Source organism: Sinocyclocheilus grahami, unplaced genomic scaffold (assembly GCF_001515645.1).
Source record: "Sinocyclocheilus grahami isolate Dianchi unplaced genomic scaffold, SAMN03320097.WGS_v1.1 scaffold81.1, whole genome shotgun sequence".
Classification (NCBI taxonomy): Eukaryota; Metazoa; Chordata; class Actinopteri; order Cypriniformes; family Cyprinidae; genus Sinocyclocheilus; species Sinocyclocheilus grahami.
Window position 1 is genome coordinate 1259073 of NW_015505260.1, and position 22205 is coordinate 1281277.

At 39.8% G+C, this 22205-nt stretch overlaps 1 protein-coding gene across 6 annotated transcripts in view; it reads left to right on the forward strand.

The window, feature by feature from the left end:
• Nucleotides 1-4341: 4341 nt before the first annotated feature.
• LOC107586403 (transducin-like enhancer protein 1) overlaps nucleotides 4342-22205 on the forward strand; it is a 40338-nt gene continuing 22474 nt past the window's right edge. For 3 of the 6 annotated variants that reach the window (XM_016273752.1, XM_016273750.1, XM_016273751.1), the window contains exons 1-2: nucleotides 4342-5014; nucleotides 12014-12177. In XM_016273752.1, the coding sequence (XP_016129238.1) occupies nucleotides 4991-5014; nucleotides 12014-12177 (188 nt within the window). In that variant the 5' untranslated portion in view covers nucleotides 4342-4990. The remainder of the gene's footprint in view (nucleotides 5015-12013; nucleotides 12178-22205) is intronic. The other 3 variants (XM_016273749.1, XM_016273753.1, XM_016273754.1) reach the window with 1 other exon arrangement.

Here is a 22205-nt window from a genome sequence, read left to right on the forward strand (position 1 = left end):
AGTAACTAAAGTGAACACCTGGCCTGACCGACCAAATTTCCCTCATACTACTAATAACAACACCCTGATTATTAATTCAGATACCCATATCTAAAGATGCAGTGGTGGTCAAGTAGACTAGTACCCTTAATAAATGTGTAATTTTGCACCTTCAAATTAGTAATGTACATTGTACCTCTGAGCCAGAAGGCCAGACATCCGGCTAACTAAGGGGACGTTTGGCTCCTGGTGAGGTCAGAGGATCCACAAGAGACATCTGGACTGGGCAGCAGTGGAAAATACAGGGTCTGTTAACCTGCCAAGTGGGCTGCAGATAGTGGTTAAAGGGGGAAAATATGAATACTGTGGCTGGACAGAGGAAACAAATTAAGTATTTTAAGAAAATCCAAAAAGTTAATGCTTGGAGGAATACTAGAAACAAGAGGACATAGAGCATGCATGTGTAGGGGTTTCTACCAGAAGTTAGCTAAATCTGACAAAACATTTCTTACTTTGGGTGAATCTGAAAATGTCCCGAAGGGTTAAATGATTTATACATTTTTTAAAAAACGGCAAAAAAAATGTTTTATACAACAACAATAATAACAACAACAACAACATTAATTAATTAATTAAATCCTATACAATCTCCTTATTAAAGTGGCAGTAAAATTCTAAACTCAAATCATGTCCATTTTCCCACATATATGTAATATGTGATATACTGACTCCTCCTGGACATTTGAAGTATAACACCTTAATATAACTAAACCAAAAAAAATCAATATAAATAAATGAAAATGCTTCATATTTTAGCATAGCATCTTGCTAAATCACTTTACTTGCAATATGTCATTAAGACAGTTTTAGGGAAATGTCATCACACAGTTGGCTCATTAAAATGTCAGAAACACAATAATAATAATAAAATACATTTTGTATTTTCTATCGTCAATATAACACTGGATATGAATTTGTTCAAATAAAGAAAGAACTGACAGGCAGCCAAGAGAATAATTAATACACATCTATGATTATAGAGACATATCTCTAGATATGCAAATACATTGTCTTGGTTCCAGGTTGAAGCATCATTTTTGTCAGTATGAATCATTTTAATTATACTTTGAATAATTAGTGCGCTGGAATTTCTGGTTCCTGTGTTTTGAGGTTCGCTCTCCTGTGAAGGGTGCAAATGTGCTTCAACGACAGAGTGTGTGTGTGTGTGTGTGTTTGGATGCTGATGTGGGTCATTACCCCTTCTCTGCCCCCTGGGGAAAGCAGGAAAGAGGAGGAGGGATGGCTGGATGGAGGGAGAGTTGGAGGATAGGAGGGGGGGTTCCCAGGGGAGGAGAATCCAATAAATCAGCCTGCCGTCTCCGTGCTGACATGGGGCTTGTCTGTGAGGGGTGTGTGTTTGTGTGTATGTGTGTGTGTAGATGGGATCACAACAACAGCATAGCCTTGTCTGGCTGTCAGTCACCTCCATACTGGCCAGGCAACATACTCACACGCCTCCCGCAGACCCTCATTACCATTCATCCATTAGTTTCTCATGCTCAGTTCTGGCAGGCTGATTACTTACGTCTCCTTGTCTTTCTTTAGTCTTTTGGATGTCGAGTTCATCCAAAAGTGGAGTTTGCATCACTGATATTAAGAGTTTCCTTAGCAAGGTCACATCTGTTAAGTGCATGTATTGCGACAATTACTTAAGCAGATAGTCAAGGAGGCTAGGCTACTACAAGTGTCACACCAAGAGCAAAGTACCAACACAAATGCAAACAAATGATCTCTTCACTACTGAATAAGTGAACATTTCTGCTCTAAATATAGGCCTGCAGTTGGAGAATGTGAAGATGCCGCTGTCAGTTTGATATATGTGTGCAGGTATGTTTGCAATCGAGTGCGTGAAACTCTATATCCACCATGGAAACTGTATGTTGTTATAGGAAAACCAAAAATTATGTGTTTGTGTTAAAGGAATATGTAAGTGAAAAAAAATTCACAAATCTCATTAATTTGTGCTGAATTTCAATGTGCGGAAATGCAAATGAGGTTTTGAGAGCTACAGCGGAGGGGATTTTCAGCAAATAATGACTTGCATTTGGTGTGTTTATTGCATGGCTTCAGAAGACTTTGAAGATTATAATATCTATCTATCTATATACTGTATTTTACTTATTTTTTTACAAAATATAACATCAAATAATCATTAAGATATTTATTTAAAATAACGATTAAGATATTTGCACATATATAAAAAAAGGAAGAACATTTTTAATTGATGGTTACATCACATTACATTTGTAGAGCTATTAAATTGAAACAAAAAGCATACAAATCCAACAGAGCACATTTTTAAGAACTTGGCATGTGTTTTAAAGTTGATTTTTTAAAAAGATTTTTCCTTGTTTATTGTAGACTGATGATGGATTGTTTTGTAATAAACTCTATAAATAATCTCCCTACTGCCAGCTCTGAACGCTAAAAGCATATTTTCCTAGTAACGAAGCAAGAAACATGTTGGTCTTTTTTCCTGTTCAGCTTTCAAAACGCTCATATCAATGTTGTTGCAATATTGTGTGGGCTGCATGTGAAAGTGAATTACAGGGGAAGACCATTGATCAAGTTTGTTACTTGTGAGGGACAACTGTGGAATAAATTATGTCAATCATTGTAGGGGATAAAAATGGCTTTTGTTCCGTTTTCTTGGTTCCATTGGAAAGCTCCTCTCGTCTGATCTGAAAAATAGAGATATTGACCATTGCTTGTTAAACTTTTGTGAATTCTGAGCTTTAAAATGGTCTTTTTTTCTCTCTCTGAAAACACACACACACACACACACATCAGACGTCCTGCACCATGATTCTAATATGTGGCTCGTTTATGACTGTTTCCAATACATATGGACCGCAGTGGCCAGGAGACCTGCTCTGTGCATTAAAATTCATGGGAAAAATGGCAATAATGAACCCCCCCTCCAGTCCCCATACATCCTCTGTATCTCTCTTTTAAGCAGATCCCTCTACACTCCTCCTTCCCTCTATTTTCTCTCCTCCTCTGCATCCCTTCTTTCTGTTTTTCAGCCACACTGCTGCCAGGTAGTGATTTCTACAGTGGGAAAATTGCTTTTTCAATATCTGCCTCTCTAATTATGAGCCCAGCTAAAAGGTTATTTTTCACTGGAATACTAAATGTCTCCTGAGTTTTTGCATTTCTTTACACCGAAAGAGAGTTTACGTATTATATTATTTATGTCACGGCAGTGCTTGAGAATCACTGCCGTTCAAATTGTTTTGTCAAAAAAGCAAATTTGAACAATTTATCCAAGATATTCCTTAGCGATAATGCCTTTGTAAGCTTATTAAGCTGTATTCCCTGACCCAGAGCAACACACACACACACACACACACACACACACACACACACATAAGAGATTTGATTTAGGTCACACACTGGTTCCTATTGGCCCCTGGAGCATGTTATCTCTATAGCGAAGTCGTGTTTCATGTGAGATCAAAGATAAAGAAATTAATGCTGGACTGACTATCTCAGGAATCTTCAAAATCAAGATATTTCATAAACAGATGGAGAGACTGGTGGCCAAAACAAAAAGTGATTTACATAGGAAATAGGCCCTAGTTTTAAACCACTAGCCGTGAGATTTCATTGTGGGCGCCCTGAAACAATGCAAAGCGATTTAAAGTAATAAAAAGAGAGAAAAGAGAGAAAAAAACCTACTTTACATCACAAAGGGAACTTGAACTCAAATGTCTCCACCGCGCTCACCGAAAGAGTTAAATGGTTTTCTTGGTCGCTCTGAGCGCCTGACTGACGTTTGGGGTTCTATAATTGTGACGCGCACCAACCAGCGAGCGGTCAGCGCTCCCCACGTGGGGCGCTCTCGGCGCTGATTGGCTAAAGCAGACAGCGTTGATTGTGGCTGGGTCAAACCCCACGTGGAGATTTCATTCAATCATTGTACAGTTATATCCGCACCCTTATTTTTCAATCGAAGTCCTATGCATAAAATTAGACAATGTGAAGAGAACGTGTGAATACTTTAGTATAGACTTTAATATGAAAACAAACGGTTTTGTTCATTTTTAAAAGGGGTAACCACAAAACATCGTAATTTCAATATTATTTCCTTCAAAACGTGACTAGGCTGTGTACACTCCATGTATTGTAGTGCTTTTCCCTGATGGTTGCACAACTGAGGCAACATTTGTGGAGTCATTACATCATAATGTTCGTAGAAAATAATATAAATGTTTTTCAAAAATGTATGAAACCAACACAGAGAGACCACATTTTTAATAACTTGCCACGAACTCGTTTCTAAACGATTTCTCCTTTTAATTAACCTTATTTGGTCACTGACCCACATACATAAACAAATACAGTACTGAACAGATCAATCCATGCGTTCCTACTCCCACCGCAGCCTGAAATGAGTGTAACTTGAGAATGTAACTCTTTGCTTCTGGTTACCGCAAGCCAAACCCCTTCTCTTTTTGCACAGGGGGGCATGCGTTTCTCTTGAAGAAAACAACTCGCATGTCCCATTGAAAAACAGCTGAGGATCCGAAAGGAAAGAGCGGATGAGGAGAGAGAGAGAAGCAGACAAAAGAAGCTGCGGCTGCGTTGAGTAGTAGTCAGCGTAGTCTTGGGAGCACGATAGCTGGCCATCCACTTGGTTTCTTTATTATTTTCATCAGTAAAGCACATCAAGGGCGGTGGAGCTCTGAAGGCCGAGCGCGAGCATTCTGATATTTCGCGGTGCGTCGTAGTGAGGGACTCGATACCGGACTGGGCGCATCTTATATCGCTCGATAAAGCAGAACAAAGGGAGTCTTGAGCGAGGAATGCGCGAGGCGAGCCTGGCGCCGCCAAAACAGGGCCACATGTGCTTCTGAGACCTACAGAAAGGAGCAAACTCTTCTGAAACAACATTTAAGGCAACACCGAAACGGAACACCCTCAAACCGCAACAAACCCGTTATTTACCATGTTTCCCCAGAATCGACCCTCGGTAAGTTACCTTACTACTCCGCAAAATGACCGCCTGATTGGTGCGCAATGCGCTTTTGTATGTTTCATACATAGGCTAAAATAGTGTGTTTATACCCTTTGTCTCATAATTTGGGGTAAACGTTCACATGGATTGTGAAACTGTAGTTGGCCGAGTAGTGCTACTCATCAAGGCATGATTACATCAAATCAAGCCACACTAAAATGTGCTTTCAAATGAGGCTTTCCGGGATATTCGAGGTAACCATTGCGATTAATTTAATAAATGTGCTTAAATAATACGACTTCCCCTTTACGTTATTGTTGTTGTACTCCATTTCAGCTTGTGGGCAGATCACCGTATTTCTGGTGTTTTAACTACTGATGCACTTCAAGTTTCAAGAGTGCCACACTTTTTTTCACCTTTCATACATTTAAGTTTTATTAATTAATCATTTAGACGTGTATTTTCTTTGCTTTATGCTCTAAGTTAATTTTGTTCCCCTCATGCTATTTTTGTTTGTTGTTTTTATCATAAGGCATGTGACGATTCTTAAAAAAAAATTAGTTGTAGGCTTTCCGGGATATTCGAGGTAACCATTGCGATTAATTTAATAAATGTGCTTAAATAATACGACTTCCCCTTTACGTTATTGTTGTTGTACTCCATTTCAGCTTGTGGGCAGATCACCGTATTTCTGGTGTTTTAACTACTGATGCACTTCAAGTTTCAAGAGTGCCACACTTTTTTTTTCACCTTTCATACATTTAAGTTTTATTAATTAATCATTTAGACGTGTATTTTCTTTGCTTTATGCTCTAAGTTAATTTTGTTCCCCTCATGCTATTTTTGTTTGTTGTTTTTATCATAAGGCATGTGACGATTCTTAAAAAAAAATTAGTTGGGATTTTAGTATTAGTGATATTTCAGCTAGGCCGATAAATCAGCCAATGTTTGTACATTTTGAGGTTAATCGGCCGATTATTGCATTGCTTGGTCGATTAATATATGCCTTAGATCTCCCTTGCGTCAGAATAGTTCAAATGTCCTGTCAATATATAGTACACAATGTGATATGTAGCAAATATTGGGGAAACAATGTTTGTTTTCAGTGTGCATGTGTACATCTCAATTGCTATAATTAAAATGTATATGTGACTGTATCACAAATATATCGGGCATAATTTTGGTTACCCAGCTCTCTAGTTATCGTATTGGCTGTTGAAAAACCTACATTGGTTGTCCGCTATTTAATAAATGTCAGTTATTATAACACACTGATCTGATTGAATCAAGCTATGTATATTAAAATCCTTCCTGAGGTTTCCCTACAGTTGCCCTACACCCCTCCCCCAGCACCCCAACCTTCCCTAAGAATGCTTGGACATTCATTTCCTAAGGGATAGAAATTAGATTCCACTGGGGTGTGCAGTTTCGTGATCTGAAGGAGATGCACGGTTCACCTTTTAGATGTTGTTCTGCAGTGACCAGGAGGATCGGTTCTTTTCTTATTTGTCTTTAGAATGAGTGATTGGTCCAACCTGTTTTTCCAGGGCACACAGCTACTTCTGAATACGGTCTCTTTCCACTCACCTTGAACAGCCCGAAACATGAAGAGGTGGTTGGGATGTGATACAGCTATGTTTTGTCATCTTAATAAGTAAAGAGATCTTCTTCTGTCCAAATCATAGTTTTAAGTTTTTAGATATAACCAGTACGTTTCTATATAAAAAAAAATTTGGAATAGATATTAACTATGGCACAGGCATTTAATTTAGTCAATTATGAGCAAATATATCTTGATGCAATTGGAATACGACCTCATGCATTAAATAAAGAGGTTGAAACACAGACAGAACCAACCCACACATTCCTCAGCGTGTGAACAAGGTTAATACATCCCAAAATTATCATCTTGTTTAAAACAAGCAATTTAATACAAAACACTTTGTTTGATATAGGGATGGCCTCAGTCAAAAATCTCTCTTCATTTACCCTCTTAACCAAGACAATAATTTTCATGCTAATTAGTCCATCAGTTTTTTGCTTTCAAAGTGCTTTTAACACCGAATGGGAGAGTTAGTGGTTGCTGTTCAGTTTAACTTTAGGCTAATAGAGAGCTTCATACCTATATTTTATGGAATCAAATAAGGTTTTTGTATTCAGATAAACAGAGAAAATTATTTGCATCTGTATTTATATTGCTTTTTGAGTAATGCAAACAAAAAACTGGTTTGTTTACATATGAGACTTAAAATTTCATCATCAGCTACTACTTTTTATTATTACATTGAATATCACTATCAAGTGGTAAATCTTAATTGTCAGGTTGAAACAGTTGGCAGTTCCTACAAATTGCCTATTGACACCCGCTGATTGGTCCTAATTCTGGTTTCTGGAGAGATCTGCTCCAGCCAAGACATCTCCAACAGAGGAGCACCACTCTCCTTTCTATGTAAGGTATTTCTCAGTATTCCTGCCTGACACTGTTCCCATTTCTTCCAGCTTTCTGTATCCAGAGGAATCCAAGTGAAATCAGGGCATGGCCCATTCCGGCCATGGCACATGCCTTGGCACCCTCAGTCAAGTCACCCTCAGTTTGCAAAAGTCATTGGGAGAAAGCATGGAATTCCATGAAACCGAAAGAACAAACAGGCTGCGGATTACCTCATAAAGGAAGCACCTAGAGCAATTACCACAGCTGACAAGCCAACGTCGCAGCGCCGCTAATGTATCCTGACAGCGGGGAAATTTGAATAACGAGCTTGCGGAGAGGGTAGAGAAAAGATGTGTGAGGTTAATGAAACAGGTGCCTGGCACCATACTACACCCCACATCCCCTCCCCCGTCTAAATAAGGGATTACTGGGGCATTCCTTAAAGCTCCATGCTGCCGTAGAGTATGGAATCAATGAAACACGGCTGCGCCTAGGTCAGATTCCCGGGGAGGTTCTTTAAAATGCAAATGCCTGCCGGTTGTTGACACTGTAGTCGAAAGATTTCATATACAATGCCTGAACTTCAAACGTTGCTGCAGAAAGCATCGCCTGGTTCTTTGGATTTGTGTGTACACCTAAAAAGAGGTTTTCTTCAAATGGTTCAGAGATACAGAAGGTCCATTCCAATTATTTTTAGCCTCAGTCCTTCTCTACCCCATTTTCTAGGGTGGATGTTTAATGTGAAAGCTTCATTTTTTTTTTTAAGGAAAAACATTATATAATTAGCAGCCTTGCTGGTTCTCAGAGGCTTCATTCGGTGAGGCTCCCATGAAAAGACACCTAAAGAGAATGTACAACTGTTTTTAAAGCACAGGTATAATTTAAACAATGATCTCAGTGAAGAGTTAGACAGTTTGGAGAATCCAAATTGGGCTCTGTAGCTATTCTCTGGGAATGGAAACATCAAGAGCGTCGTCAGTTTTTTCCAAGTGATTTGTGTGTGAAAACAGAAACAGCTTTATCAAAGGTTAGGCCACCGTGTTGACAGGTTTTGGGATGTCGGTCATCATGGCCGGCCGCAGCATTTCACAGGCTGTGTAGCAATTCTCAGATGTAGGCCATGTGAGAGTCTTATAGGCCCTTCAGCCAGACCTCTGACAGAATGAAAGAAACTGTGGTTTGGACAGCTCAGTGGATATAGGCGCAGTATTTCTCTCTGTGTGTATGATTGTTTGTAGTGTTTAGCAGCTGCTTCTTCGTTTAGAGTTTTAGTAAGTGGGTGGGTAGGGGGATTTGGGAGATCATTATGGTTTGATACAACATATAATTAGAGGAAAATAAATGAAAACATTGCATGCACACTCACTTTCCAAGATGCATTGTGAGTGTGGTAAAGAAATGGAACTGGACATGCCTATAATCTATATACTGGGCAGTGTTTCCCCTAGGTTTACGGCTTTGGGGGGGTGGCGGTGGGTGCCGTTGCCTAATATAATGGCAGGGGAAACACTGATGTATGTATGTATGTGTATGTGTGTGTGTATATATATATATATATACGTACACACACACATTATGTAATGTTTTTTTTTCTCCTCTGGACTTCTTTTTAATGGTTAAATTACATTTTACAACGCATGTCTAATTAATTAAAATCATGAAACTTAAACAATTTAACATCAATTTATTAAAAGTTTAACAAATGTTACATGTTTAGGGCCCTATGAAAGGTTTTATTTTTCCAACCTTATGTTTTATTGTAACCAAATTCAGTTTTAGCATGTCTAATTATTTGAAAGCATAAAACAAGTTTAATTTATTCTTACAATAGCCTTATGATTTTTTTGCTCAGAAATTCTGTGTTGTGTATTTACATTTTGTTTTAAGGCATAAAACATTCATTTAATATATCTTTTAAGTAATGAAAATTAAACACATTTTATTTTTGGGAAAATAAAGGTCATTTAATATTACAATTGAAACATTGAAGAAATATTGAATGCTTATTCCTTAAAAATAAGGTTTTAATAATTTTAGTAGTAGCAGCCTGTTACGTACATTCTACTCAACAATAGTAATATATTTCTGCCAATGCCCTCGAATTAAACCAAACTTTTATTTTGACGGGTTGCCGTGAATACCTTTTAGATTTCTGTGTGTGCATGACATGATGATAGTTTTATTCAAATGAAACGGTCAAATGCTGATGAAGTGACTCTCAGAGCAGTTCTGGAGATGTTGTTCATGTATTTATGTCCTCATTAGTGAGACGGCAGACGTTAATATCACCGGAAGCGTCACAAGCGTTTCAGTACGAGTACTACACAAACCGTTGGGGGGGCGGGCCGCCCCCCTAATATAATGGCAGGGGAAACACTGCTGGGCTTTTCATAGTATCTAGACAGATCAAGCTATAATTTCCAGCAGACTGCATCTTTATCCTGACCCGTTCCTAACCAAGGGTCATGTGAGAACTTGTTTGTGATTCTTCACTAAGTCCAAAAGTGTGAGAATTTAACCATGATTGCAGTCATTACTGCCTCAAGATGCCTTTTTTTTGTGTTACCCATCTGCATGGCATAAGAGATTTAATCAGTTCAATCAATTTGGGTGTTCAGAGTTTTGCAATAATACAGATTACTGTGTCTGTGTCTTTCAACAAGAGTGGCCCACAATGCTAATTATGCCAGGTCCATGCCAGGTTTAAATCTTGTTGTGAAATTGTCGAGGTCAAGTGGACCATTTATTGTGACAACCATCAAGGAAACTCGCACTGAGAATATACAAGGCGATTTAGCCTGAGAAGCACGTTATAAGAGCATTGAATTAAAATGGCTGTCATATTGAGACTGGACACATAGAAAGAACCACAATAATGGCCTCTGAGAGGTGGTGACACTCTGTGGTTTCGGAAACTTGAATGTCTAATTAATGAACATTCAGTCTCCAAGAAGCTCCATGCAACTGGCTCTTTGGTCTCAGCCTTTCAGCAAAGGCCTGCTCTCTTTGTCAATCCTTTTTTCTTTCATCCGGAAGTCTCTTTGCACCTGTACGCAAAATTCAATAAAAAGAGGTGAATATCAGAATGAGCGGCTGGGTGGGGTAGAGAGAGAGAAGATAAAGAGGAAAAAGGGAATAGAGCCAAGTGTCATTCCCCCTTCCTCCCGCCTCCCCCCATCAAATGGCCTTCCTCCTCTTATTCTCCAGACTCTTTTCTTTGGCCTGTGAGGAGTAATTGTAGTGTGTGTGTGTGTGCTCCCTGCTAGGCTGGAGCTGTGAGAGCCTGGGGTTCTGGACAGCAGATTGAAATGCAGGGCTGGAGAGAGGAGCTTGTTAGAGTCTCTAACAATGCGCCTTGTCTCCCATGAGCCGAAGGCCGAGTGGCTCCATTCTCCCTGTGTAGATCGGTCCAAGCCCGCTGCCCCGACACAGGGTGACCCCTTTTACCCACAGACACCCTCCACCCCCCATTTTATATTTGCAGTTACATCTATTCTCATCCCTCCAAGACAAGCTTTAAGCTTAAACTGTCCCATGTACTGTGTTTTCATTTTCTCAGTAATTCTTGGCGGGGTCAAGGCCTTTATAGTGTTAATGCATGTCACACATGCTCATAACACCCTGTGACACTTTGCCAACGCTTAGCTGCTCAAGTGTTTGGCAGTAAATGCGACTACCGTCAAAACCAAATGCTCCATGCTAATTGAAGTAATGGGGCTTAATGCACTTTCACATTTGATCAATCATGTCTCTTTTGGCGGTTTTCCCCACTTTTAGCTCAGAAGAAGAGATTCCCGTGAAAAGTGTAAGAACCCCTGTGATGTGCAGTCGTGAGTTCGAGGACCTTAGTCAGCAGAAGTGCTTAAAGACCGATAGATGGATGGACAGGCCCTACTGTACAGCACATAAGCTTTTGTCTGCCTGTCTGTCTGCATTACCCTGAGACCAAGCTCCTAATTGCTGGAGCTGGCAGAATTCATTTAGCTTGAAGGGGTCCTCACCCTGATGGGGTCCTCTTTCTTGCGCCCTCTTCTAATCCATGCTTAATTTTAAACAAATGTCTTTACAAATTTTAGCAGTAAGCATGGTCCCCACCCCAATCCCCCATCCTCAGCACATCCACAACCACTGTGATATAGACACGTAATGTAGTCTGTAATGCTTTATCCCTTTACAATGGAGCCTATGTCATGGAACTACCCCAACCCCCATCCTCTCTCATTCATTCATTGCTTTCTCTCTGGTTCTGGGGAGCTTGTCTTTCATCAGTGTCCTTCATTTCTGCCATGTGCACAGAACTCTCTATCTTGCTCGCAGACCTCTGTGCAATGAGTTCCTCAAATCATGTTTGCACTGAATGAATCGTCTGATTTTTTTGAAGAATGCATAATTTACTGTTTTAAGCAGAGTTTCATTATAAGTGTTGAAATGATTAACGGCTCCAGGTCCATGCATTAGGCCCGATAGCCGTATGCAGTAGCCAGAAACTTGCTTTTAAGTTTATCTTCTTTTTAAAAGCAGCTTTTCATCCAGTTTAAAAAAAGTTTTAAATGCTAACTCTCCTCCTTTACTTTCCCACATAGGCACCTTTGCAACCACCGCCCGGGTCCTCTGCTTCAGTTGCAGCAGCAGCAGCAGCTGCGGCCGCTGCAGCATCGGGGTCGACCCAACCTCTAAAACTCACTTACTCCGAGACCCTGGACCGCATAAAGGAGGAGTTCCAGTTCCTGCAGACGCAGTATCACAGGTACAACCCTCTCTAAGATGACTGATCTGAATTTTATCGAGCCTGTAATTTAGTCAACCCTTGCAATGCAATTGTTGGAAGAGGGCTATAAAAAAGGTTCAAATGTAAGTGGTTAGGGTTGCCAAATTTCTTTTTTGTGGTAGCTAGTTTTATGCTTGCCCAAAGATGTGTACAAGCTCTAACCAGCTTGACCAAGATGACTGACTTCAGTCCCAACAGCTGGCCTTCCATCTGATCAACCTTCTACACCAGAGGTGTCCAATTCTGCTCCTGGAAGGCCATTTTCTTGCAGAGTTTAGATCTAACTGTTGATAAATGCACCTGAACCAGCTAATCAAGGTCTTCTGGATTATTCAAAACTTCCAGGGAAGTTATTGCTAAATGTGCAAAAAGGTGGCCTTTTATAAGCAGGATTGGACGCCCCATATTTAACACCAGCTGGAATTTCTAACAAGTAGGGCATAGAATTTTATTAGTATTCAACAGAAATCCCTTACTGTAGCTTCGGAGTGGGAAAGACCCACCACTTTCTCATAACACACATGCACCTTTGATTCTGTGGGTTTGTCTTAGATGTGTACTCTGAGGCTGAGGAATGTAGCCAGACCAGGCATGACCTGCGTGTGGTTTCTGGTAGGTGTTGGCATCTCTCCGATACGGCAGTCCATGCCCCTTCTGCACACTCGTACACCCCTCCTTATTACTGGCAAGCCTTCACATGGCTATAGCTTTGATTCCCCATGCCAGCTTCGGCAAATCCACCCAGTCCTCACATTCCTATTATTAGGGCTCTTCTGTTCCCGCCTTCGGAGTCCAGTCAAATAAGCTCAAAAATCCTCTGCACAAACAGAGTTCAGCCCTGCTGATGGCTGCTGGTTTTACACTTATATCTGCCTGGATAGTTATGGCTGTATTTGTTCAAAATCTTTCCCAGAAGCCAACAGTGAAGCAGTTACTTTATGCACCTTTTCTAAATTAATTTAATAGACAATACTACTCTCATGTGGCCCTCTATTGGTCTTCCAATCAGTTTTTAAGAATTGCTCATCTGCTCTTGCTTTTTGCAGTTAGCTGTTGCTCGGATATGTAATGAATCTGGCTTGAACCTGGTGCAGAGAACCAAACACCTGCACAATTGTTATCAAATTACAGCATTAGCCATTTCTTTTGTTGGGTGTTTATTGTCATTACAGCATTTCAACATAAGCAGAGCTCGCAAAATCCCGGGGCTATTGTGTCTTCCAGTCGGGCTACCAAAATGTATCACTGCCCTTAAATACAGGGTTCCCGTGGGTCTTTAAAAGGTCTTTAAGTTGAATCAAATATAAGGCCTTATAAAGTCTTAATTATAATTTCAAGAATTTTTACATTTGAAAACGGAAAGACAAGAATTATGATATAGCTTATTGTGACAATTAAACTTCAAAAGGCAATTAATTCATTGAATAAATATGGGCGCTCCATGTTTCAAAGTATAAAGGCAGCGCGGGTGTTTTTATATGAATGTGTCTTTGAAGGGAACTGACCGTATTCAGAAAAGTTTTGATAGTATTTTCATTTCATCTTTCCTATAATACCGGAGTAGTTTTTAATAGCTTTTATGAGCGCAGCACTGCTTTGTGTATAGCCGTTACCGGAGAAACGTGATATTTCTGACGCTCCAAAAGCACCACCTACTGGCAGAGAATAAATTTGCATTTTCCATAAGCCCGTCTGCTTTTTTGTTCAGACCAATGCAAAATTTGACCCATAATTTTACGCAGAAAACAAGCAGAGTTGTAAATGTGAAAGAAGCTAATGTGCCTTCTAAAAATCTAAACAATTAAGACCGTAATATATATTTGTGTTTTAAATGTAATATGATAATGGTAAAGATAATGAATTAAAGGCTGAAATGTGATTTATCATTTTGTAAGATTTTTTTGTTTTTGTGAAAACCTGTATCTGAACTGTAAGTCATGTAATTTTACGGTTTAATATGTTACTATAGACACTACCCTACCCCACTCATTTGTTGTTAATTTTATTTGTGCGGGTCTTCAAAAGGGTCTCAAAAAGCCTTAAATTGATTTTTTTAAATCCTGCAGAGACCCTGTAAATAGTGAAATAAAATTCCTTCCTTGATATTTTGTGATATTTGTGTTTTTGATTGACAATTTGACTCCTAACTAATTTTCTATATTTAAAAAAATTTCTTTTTTTATTTGAGCTAGTTAATTTCATTTTGGGCTACCAAAACCTAAATATTAATTTTCAGTGTGATTTGGGTCTGAATGAAATGAACAATGTGGGCACTTTATTATTTTCATTACTTTCTTTATATTTCCTTTTTCTAGTGCAACAAAACAAAGAGCAGATAATGGGCATTATGTGTGCAATTGATGCTTTTGTTTCATTCTCATGTTGCCACAGAGAGTTATGGGAAATGTAGATTAGATATGCAAGCCTGATGCCTTATAATTCGACTAAAAGAGTAGAATTTTCAGGCAACTTTTATCACTGTCTTTCATCAGTGGTGCACAAGCTGTGTGAATACTACACCGTACAGTCAAGATTGACAACTGTTATGATCAATACCACTTAGCTTCTGCTAGGGGTGGAACGGTACACAGATGTCACGGTTCGGTATGTACCTCAGTTCGGGGGTCACGGTTCGATACAATTTCAGTACAACAGGGAAAAAAACAAATCTACTATGCTCATTTTCTTTTCATTTATTTTGAACAGACAGTAGTCTTGATGTGAAAATACTAAATATTATTACATGATTTTATATATATATATATATATAATCTGCAGTACATATATACATACAAGGAATAAATTCTTGAAATATATTTGATTTAATTTACAGATAAACAAGGGGAAAAACAGTGTGACACGTAACGTAGCCTATATACGCTGAGTTTCAGTTCATTTTTTGACACTCTTTAGTTTGTTCACAGAAAGGAAACTCAAATGGCAGAAAGCGTCATCCTATTTGTTTTCTTTATTTTACAAATGCACAATGTTTTGTTTTCATTGTGAGTGTACGTAAATAAAAGCAGACCTTTATACAGTGATGCATTATTAATAAGACAATAAGTGTCTAAAGTTGATTCTGCTGGTATAAGGAAACAGTTGAAGTGATCACGCCGGGCGCGCACACACACACACACACACACATCAGTTCCAGCATTACTAACTTGACAGCACAGTTGGTACTTTATCAAAATAAAATGCAGTGAACCAAACATCAGCGCGCCCGCCTCTGTGTCACTGTTGGAACGTGACTGAAGTACAAAGCCTATAATTTACATAATAAATAATAGTTTAGCATTAAGATACGTTACATCGCAAATATGGAAATATTATGGAATATTTGGATTTGTGCTGAATGAGAGAGGTAGGATACACGAGCACAAAGCTCCATTTCATAAACAGTTGAGTGCACAAGCCTTTAAAGGGGTCACATGATGCTGCTAAAAAGAACATTGTTTTGTGTATTTGGTGTAATGAATGTGTTTATGCGGTTTAAGGTTAAAAAACACATTATTTTCCACATACTGTACATTATTATTTCTCCTCTATGCCCCATCTTTCTGAAACGCGTCGATTTTTACAAAGCTCATCGTTCTAAAAAAGTGAGGTGTGCTGTGGCCAGTTATCCAGTGCGTTTTGATTGGCCGAATTCCTCAAGCGTGTGATGGAAATGTTACGTCCCTTACCATATTGGGATGCCTGCGGCAACCACATGTGACGACCCCGGGCTGAACTCCGCTTCGTCCACGGTGAAAGCCGATCCGGCGATCGACAGTGCGAAGTTGAAGTATTTCCTCAGCGACCAGCACGGATCAGCTCTAGGCATGACGAAGCAGATATCGTCCTCTTTTGGAAGGCCAAACAAAGTAGTTTCACTTTCACAATGAAGCACACAGCACCTTCACGACATGGCGGCGGCGGCAACAATACTACAGCGAGCATAAAAGTTACGCCTTACTTTGCGTGAACCTTTGGGCGGCGTTATGCAAATCTTCCCAGATAGTGACGTAGGTATGTGGGGGCGTGTTAGAACGAGCCGTTTTAGGTAGGTGTGGCTGACTCTTAACTTTTATAAAGAATATCTCTTTGGATTTGAGACTTTAGTCTTTGCAACTTTACAGATCTTCTTTATGCACCCAAGAGCTTGTACCACTCCAAAGAAAAAGGAAAAATTTAAATCGCATCATGTGATCCCTTTAAAGTATACTCCTTTGTCAGTCTGTGAGAGACGCATTCAGAATCAGCACATGGTCACTGTCTAGTGGGCTTTGTTTTCAAGTGCTCAACTCATGGCATTCGCTGTTCTGCTGGCGGCCGGTTATCAAACAGCGTTGCATTGATGCACCCCCTTCTGGATTGGGGGTGAATTGCCTGTTTTCCCACTCATAATTATAGTCAGTATTGTTAATGTATGCTTATTCCGTAAGTACCATCATTCCGACACAACAAAGGCAGCATTATAATTTGAATGTCAAACATTCTGTGAGTTCAAGTCAATGAGTGATTTTACAGATTGACTTAAATTTCTTGATCGCACTGTAATTAGCTCCTGAATGGCATGTCGTGAGGCATCACAATGTGAAGTCTGAAATCGCAGACCTCCTTTAGGTCCGACAACAAGATTATCAGAGGCCTTCCCATGGTTTTTCAGATGCGGCACTTCCCAAAAGAATTCTCCTGCCACGGAGCTGGTCCCGCTCCAGGTAGAACGTGGTAGGCACACATGGGACACACCAGACAGGCATAGACAGCTTTTGGCTATACGTGGCATGGCTTAGATTTTAATTTTAGTTCTCGTATTTGTGTCTGGAGGCTGATTGGTGTTGGATTAAAGAACAGGAAAGAGTCAAAGCTAAAGAGATTTGGCAAGATGAGCTGGGGAGAGGTGTGTTTGTGTGTGGGCACTGGTCTATGTGAGAAACACACTTAGGCCGTGGTCAGGTTACAGCGCAAGGTCCAGCAGGAAATGTGAACCGGGCAGGAACCGCATAACAAAGAAAGCTGCTCCATACGGTGTTACCATGCTGTGTTGCTTGCTGCACTGCACATGTTTTGCGTATGTCTCTGCGTGTAGTGATCGTGTGTTTAGGTTTGGGTGTTTTTTTTGTGCAGAAGGCCTCTAATCAGCAGACAGGAGAGCTTTAGACCGGAGGTTCTTATTACAGTAGTTCTTGTTTTGCCCAGCCCTTTTCCGAACACACAAGCTCGCACACACCAGCTCACCTACCTTGCTAATGTGTCCTCTGGGTTTGCAATGGCACAGACATAAAGAAAGCCAACCCGCACACAAATAGCATTGCACTGACACCCATGATACCTTCTTTGTGCCCAGACAGAGTGGACTTTTTAGTGGATTCTAGGCATCTTTATGATGCAGTTTGTGGTTTAGGTCTGCTTTGCTGGATACGTCTGAATGTGTGTGGCCCGGCATTCCCCCATCGAGCGCGCGTGTGTATTTAAGCGCATGTGTTTGTAGTGGGTGGTTTGGTTCGCAATTGCGCTTTAATGTCGGTGTGTGTCTGATAGAGTTTTTCATCAGAAATGTTTGCTGTATACTTGTATCGACAGGGCTGTTTTAGTTTCCACCATGTGGAATAACGTGAGCATGGCCTTGTTATATGGCGTTACGGTTTGCCACCTTAGTGTATGGCTAGGAGCACAAGGGCACATTTAAATTGTTCTATTATTCAGGTAGCTAGCTATAAACATGCTAACCATTATATGCCATTTTCTTCTGTTGAACACTGTCTTTCTGAAAAACTTTCAGTAGACAAAAATTCCATTAACCTATCCAAGTGCGCACACACAGCAGTGAGTACCGAACACACACCCGGAGCAGTAGACAGCCATTTGCTGTGGTGCTCAGGGAGCAATTGGTGGTTTGGCGCCTTGCTCGAGGGCAGATCAGTGGGTATTGAAGGTGGAAGAGAGTGCTGTACATTCACTCCCCCCGTCTACAATTCCTGCCAGTACTGAGACTCGAACCCGCAACCTTTGGGTTACAAGTCTGACTCTCTAACCATTAGGTCATGATTGCCCTTTGATCTACGATTCAACATGGCATCTATGGCTGTCATGCCATGACATTTGTTGACCTGAAGAAAAATAACCATTAGTGCCCCCTGTGGCAATGCTGAGAATGCAACAAGTAATTATATTGTTTTATAAATCTGTAATTTCTGAATACAACAATGTATGAAATGCATCTATGTTCATGCTGTAGCGTAGAGCACATTTCAGGCTTCAAAGAGTGCATGAGTTTGCGTGTGCCGAAAATGCAAATTTGCCGCAAAGGCAAAACCTTCCTCAATCCTTTCTCCGCCACTAATGGGGTTTAATTTAGCTCTGAACTGGACTATTTCGCTAACTAATCATCATGTGTGTGTGCGCTTTAAGCAGAGAGATGAAAAAGAGAGAATACAGAAGACACAAGGGCTTTTAATAATGAGGCACAGGCATGGCAAATGAAGATGAGATCTGTGAGGAAGTGTCCTCACTTTCTCTAATTGGACTGATACTCCTCATCGTCGGACTGAATATTTGCTTTTTCACTCAAATTTCTCATTCAGGCACTTCCCTTTGAGTCGTCGTTCTGAATTCACTCTGTGGTGGTGTGCGAGATGATTAAAAGTGCAGTTAGCCGTGTGTACATATTGAAGTAGTGGTGCTTTGCTGGCAGGACTGCTGTGGCGCAGGCAGCCTGCAGATTTGTTGGCTGTCAAAGAGACCTTTGTCCGGTATTTTATTTTATTTTATTTTATTTTTTACTTTATCTCTCTCTTTTTTTAATCTCTCTCCCTTTCTCAATGTATGGTTTGGAGTAATTAAGGGTCGGAATCTTTAGGTACATTGTTTATGTGCCTTAATTCAATGTCAATTTGGGGAGTGCATTTCTTGGGGCTTCTCATTTTCTTAGCAACATCGGAGAGGAGTTGATGTTTTTTAATATATACATAATTTTTACTGTTAGATTACATTAGCCGTCAATTAACACTCATTTAAAGTGAATCTTTTAAAAGTGTTATTGAATTATTAGAATTTTTTAATGTAATCTTTAGCAAATCTCAAACTCCGTATCCATTTTTCAGTTGCCTAAAATCACTGCGTTTAAAATGATTGATTTTGGTTTTTAGTGGTTTTATTTAGACAAAATATTATAGAATTCTTGTCATTAGGGCTGGGTATCGATTCAGATGTCCCGATTCGATTCCATTTTGATTCGCAAGCTCTCGATTCGATTCGATTCTCGATTTTTTTTTTATTACATTCAGTGAATATAGTTTTAATACAAATGCTATTGATATTTCTAAAAAAAAATGAACCGTAAACATCAGTTTAAAAACTGATTTAATAAAAAGAAATTAAGCCACATGCCTGTATTTTAAACCTATACTTTTTTTTTTTCTTTTTTCTGTATGGGCCCTTTTTAAACAATAGTAGGGACCCACATGGTTACTAAGGTTAACATGGTGAATTGTTGTAAGGGGTAGAACAATAATGGTCAGTGATTGTTCGGACTGACAGAACCTTCCAGTTGCTGTTGTTTATTGCGTGTCGAGGTTTTGTGCCTGCGTTTAATGGATTTTACCTTTTTAAGTTTAATTCCACATAACCCTTGATTTACCTCTATAAATGTACTCTAGCCTCGTGGCACGCTGAACTCCCTGCACCCTTTTTCCAAGCGTGAGATGCTTCAGAATCTAAATGATGACATTTAAATCTCGTAACCTATGTAAATATAAGCCCAAAAACAGATCTAGCATCTTTATCCAGTGAAGCTGAAAATATTCTGCACTGTCACACTGTTTTCTCCAACTTCCCCACAATTTTGCACAAGGGAGAGATGTCTGGTTACTAAGGTTAACATGGTGAATTGTTGTAAGGGGTAGAACAACTAATGGTCAGTGATTGTTCGGACTGACAGAACCTTCCAGTTGCTGTTGTTTATTGCTTGTCGAGGTTTTGTGCCTGCGTTTAATGGATTTTACCTTTTTAAGTTTAATTCCACATAACCCTTGATTTACCTCTATAAATCTACTCTAGCCTCGTGGCACGCTGAACTCCCTGCACCCTTTTTCCAAGCGTGAGATGCTTCAGAATCTAAATGATGACATTTAAATCTCGTAACCTATGTAAATATAAGCCCAAAAACAGATCTAGCATCTTTATCCAGTGAAGCTGAAAATATTCTGCACTGTCACACTGTTTTCTCCAACTTCCCCACAATTTTGCACAAGGGAGAGATGTCTTCACCGTATCGCATAATTGAGGCCAACTCATTCAGGCGAGATGGGAAATAAATAAATAAGCATAGACTGTCTCAGCGAAACGCATACTGATAGATTTGTCAGTTCTCGGAAATCCTGCGACGGGCGTGACTTTTGCAGTGAGGCAATTCCAGTGTAATAAATTCTAGCAGGGGAATGAATTTAATCCTCCCAGCTCTCTCTCTCTCACTTCCCACACATACCCCCCCATGCCCCCCATGCCCATCATCCTTTGCGCTCTTCCTTACTCACGGTGATAAATGAGTCAATTATCGACGGTTGTGCGCAGTCAGTGAAGGAGAGCGGATGTGCCGTTATTACCTGTTGCAGCGCAGTAATGTTGTGGTATTAATCATATTCTAATTTTCCCAGGCCCTCCTGCGCGCTCGCATAAATCTGATGCCTGCAAACAAGTCAGTGTGTGTGAAGAGCTGAAATACAGCCAAGAGATGAGAGCGTGTGTGCTGTTTGATTGTAGTGGGCTCAGTGTTGGTGTGTGGGGTATCTGTCTGTCTTTGTCTTTGTTTGTCTGTCTTTACATCTAACTAATTTGTCTTTGTGCATCTATTTGTCTGTCTATCAGTCTATCTATCTGTGTATCATATCTGTCTGTCTGTCTGTATGTCAATATCTGTATATCAGTAGTTATTTCACTTCCCGCACATGCCCCCCATGCCCATCATCCTTTGCGCTCTTCCTTACTCACGGTGATAAATGAGTCAATTATCGACGGTTGTGCGCAGTCAGTGAAGGAGAGCGGATGTGCCGTTATTACCTGTTGCAGCGCAGTAATGTTGTGGTATTAATCATATTCTAATTTTCCCAGGCCCTCCTGCGCGCTCGCATAAATCTGATGCCTGCAAACAAGTCAGTGTGTGTGAAGAGCTGAAATACAGCCAAGAGATAGGAGCGTGTGTGCTGTTTGATTGTAGTGGGCTCAGTGTTGGTGTGTGGGGTATCTGTCTGTCTTTGTCTTTGTTTGTCTGTCTTTACATCTAACTAATTTGTCTTTGTGCATCTATTTGTCTGTCTATCAGTCTATCTATCTGTGTATCATATCTGTCTGTCTGTCTGTATGTCAATATCTGTATATCAATATCTGTATATCAGTAGTTATTTATTTCTATATAACTATCTGTATTTCAGTATTTATTTCTATTCATCTGTCTTTGACTTTGTGTCTTTGTCTCTTTGTCTGTTTTTTGTACATCTGTACAACTTGCATGTGTCTATGTACTTGCTGGTTTGTGTCTCTGTCTGTGTCTTTCTAGCTGTCTTTCTATGATTTTGCCTAACTTGTATTTGTCTTTCTATATGTATCCGTGTCCCTGTTTATCTTTCTGTCTGTCTTTTGAGTCTTTCTGCATATGTCTCTCTCATATCATCTGTATGTCTCTATTTTGTCTAGTAAATCTTATGTGTCTGTATATAGTGCCTGTCTGTTTCATTCTGTCTTCATTCTGTCTGTCTATATCTGTCTCTGTTGTTTTTTTCCTATTCATTTTTCTATCATATGTCTCTGTGTTCTACTGTGTCTTTCAGTCTTTGACTTTGTCTGTCTTTACTACTAACTTGTATTTGTATCTCTATATGTTTGTAAATATCTGTAAATCTGTTTCTGCTCTGTATCTTTCTGTTTGTCTGTCTGTCTATAACCTGTCTATATTTTTTATGTCTGTCTATGTCTTTTGTCTTTGTTTTTATATCTATCTGCATGTCTCTATTTGTCTAATAAATCTA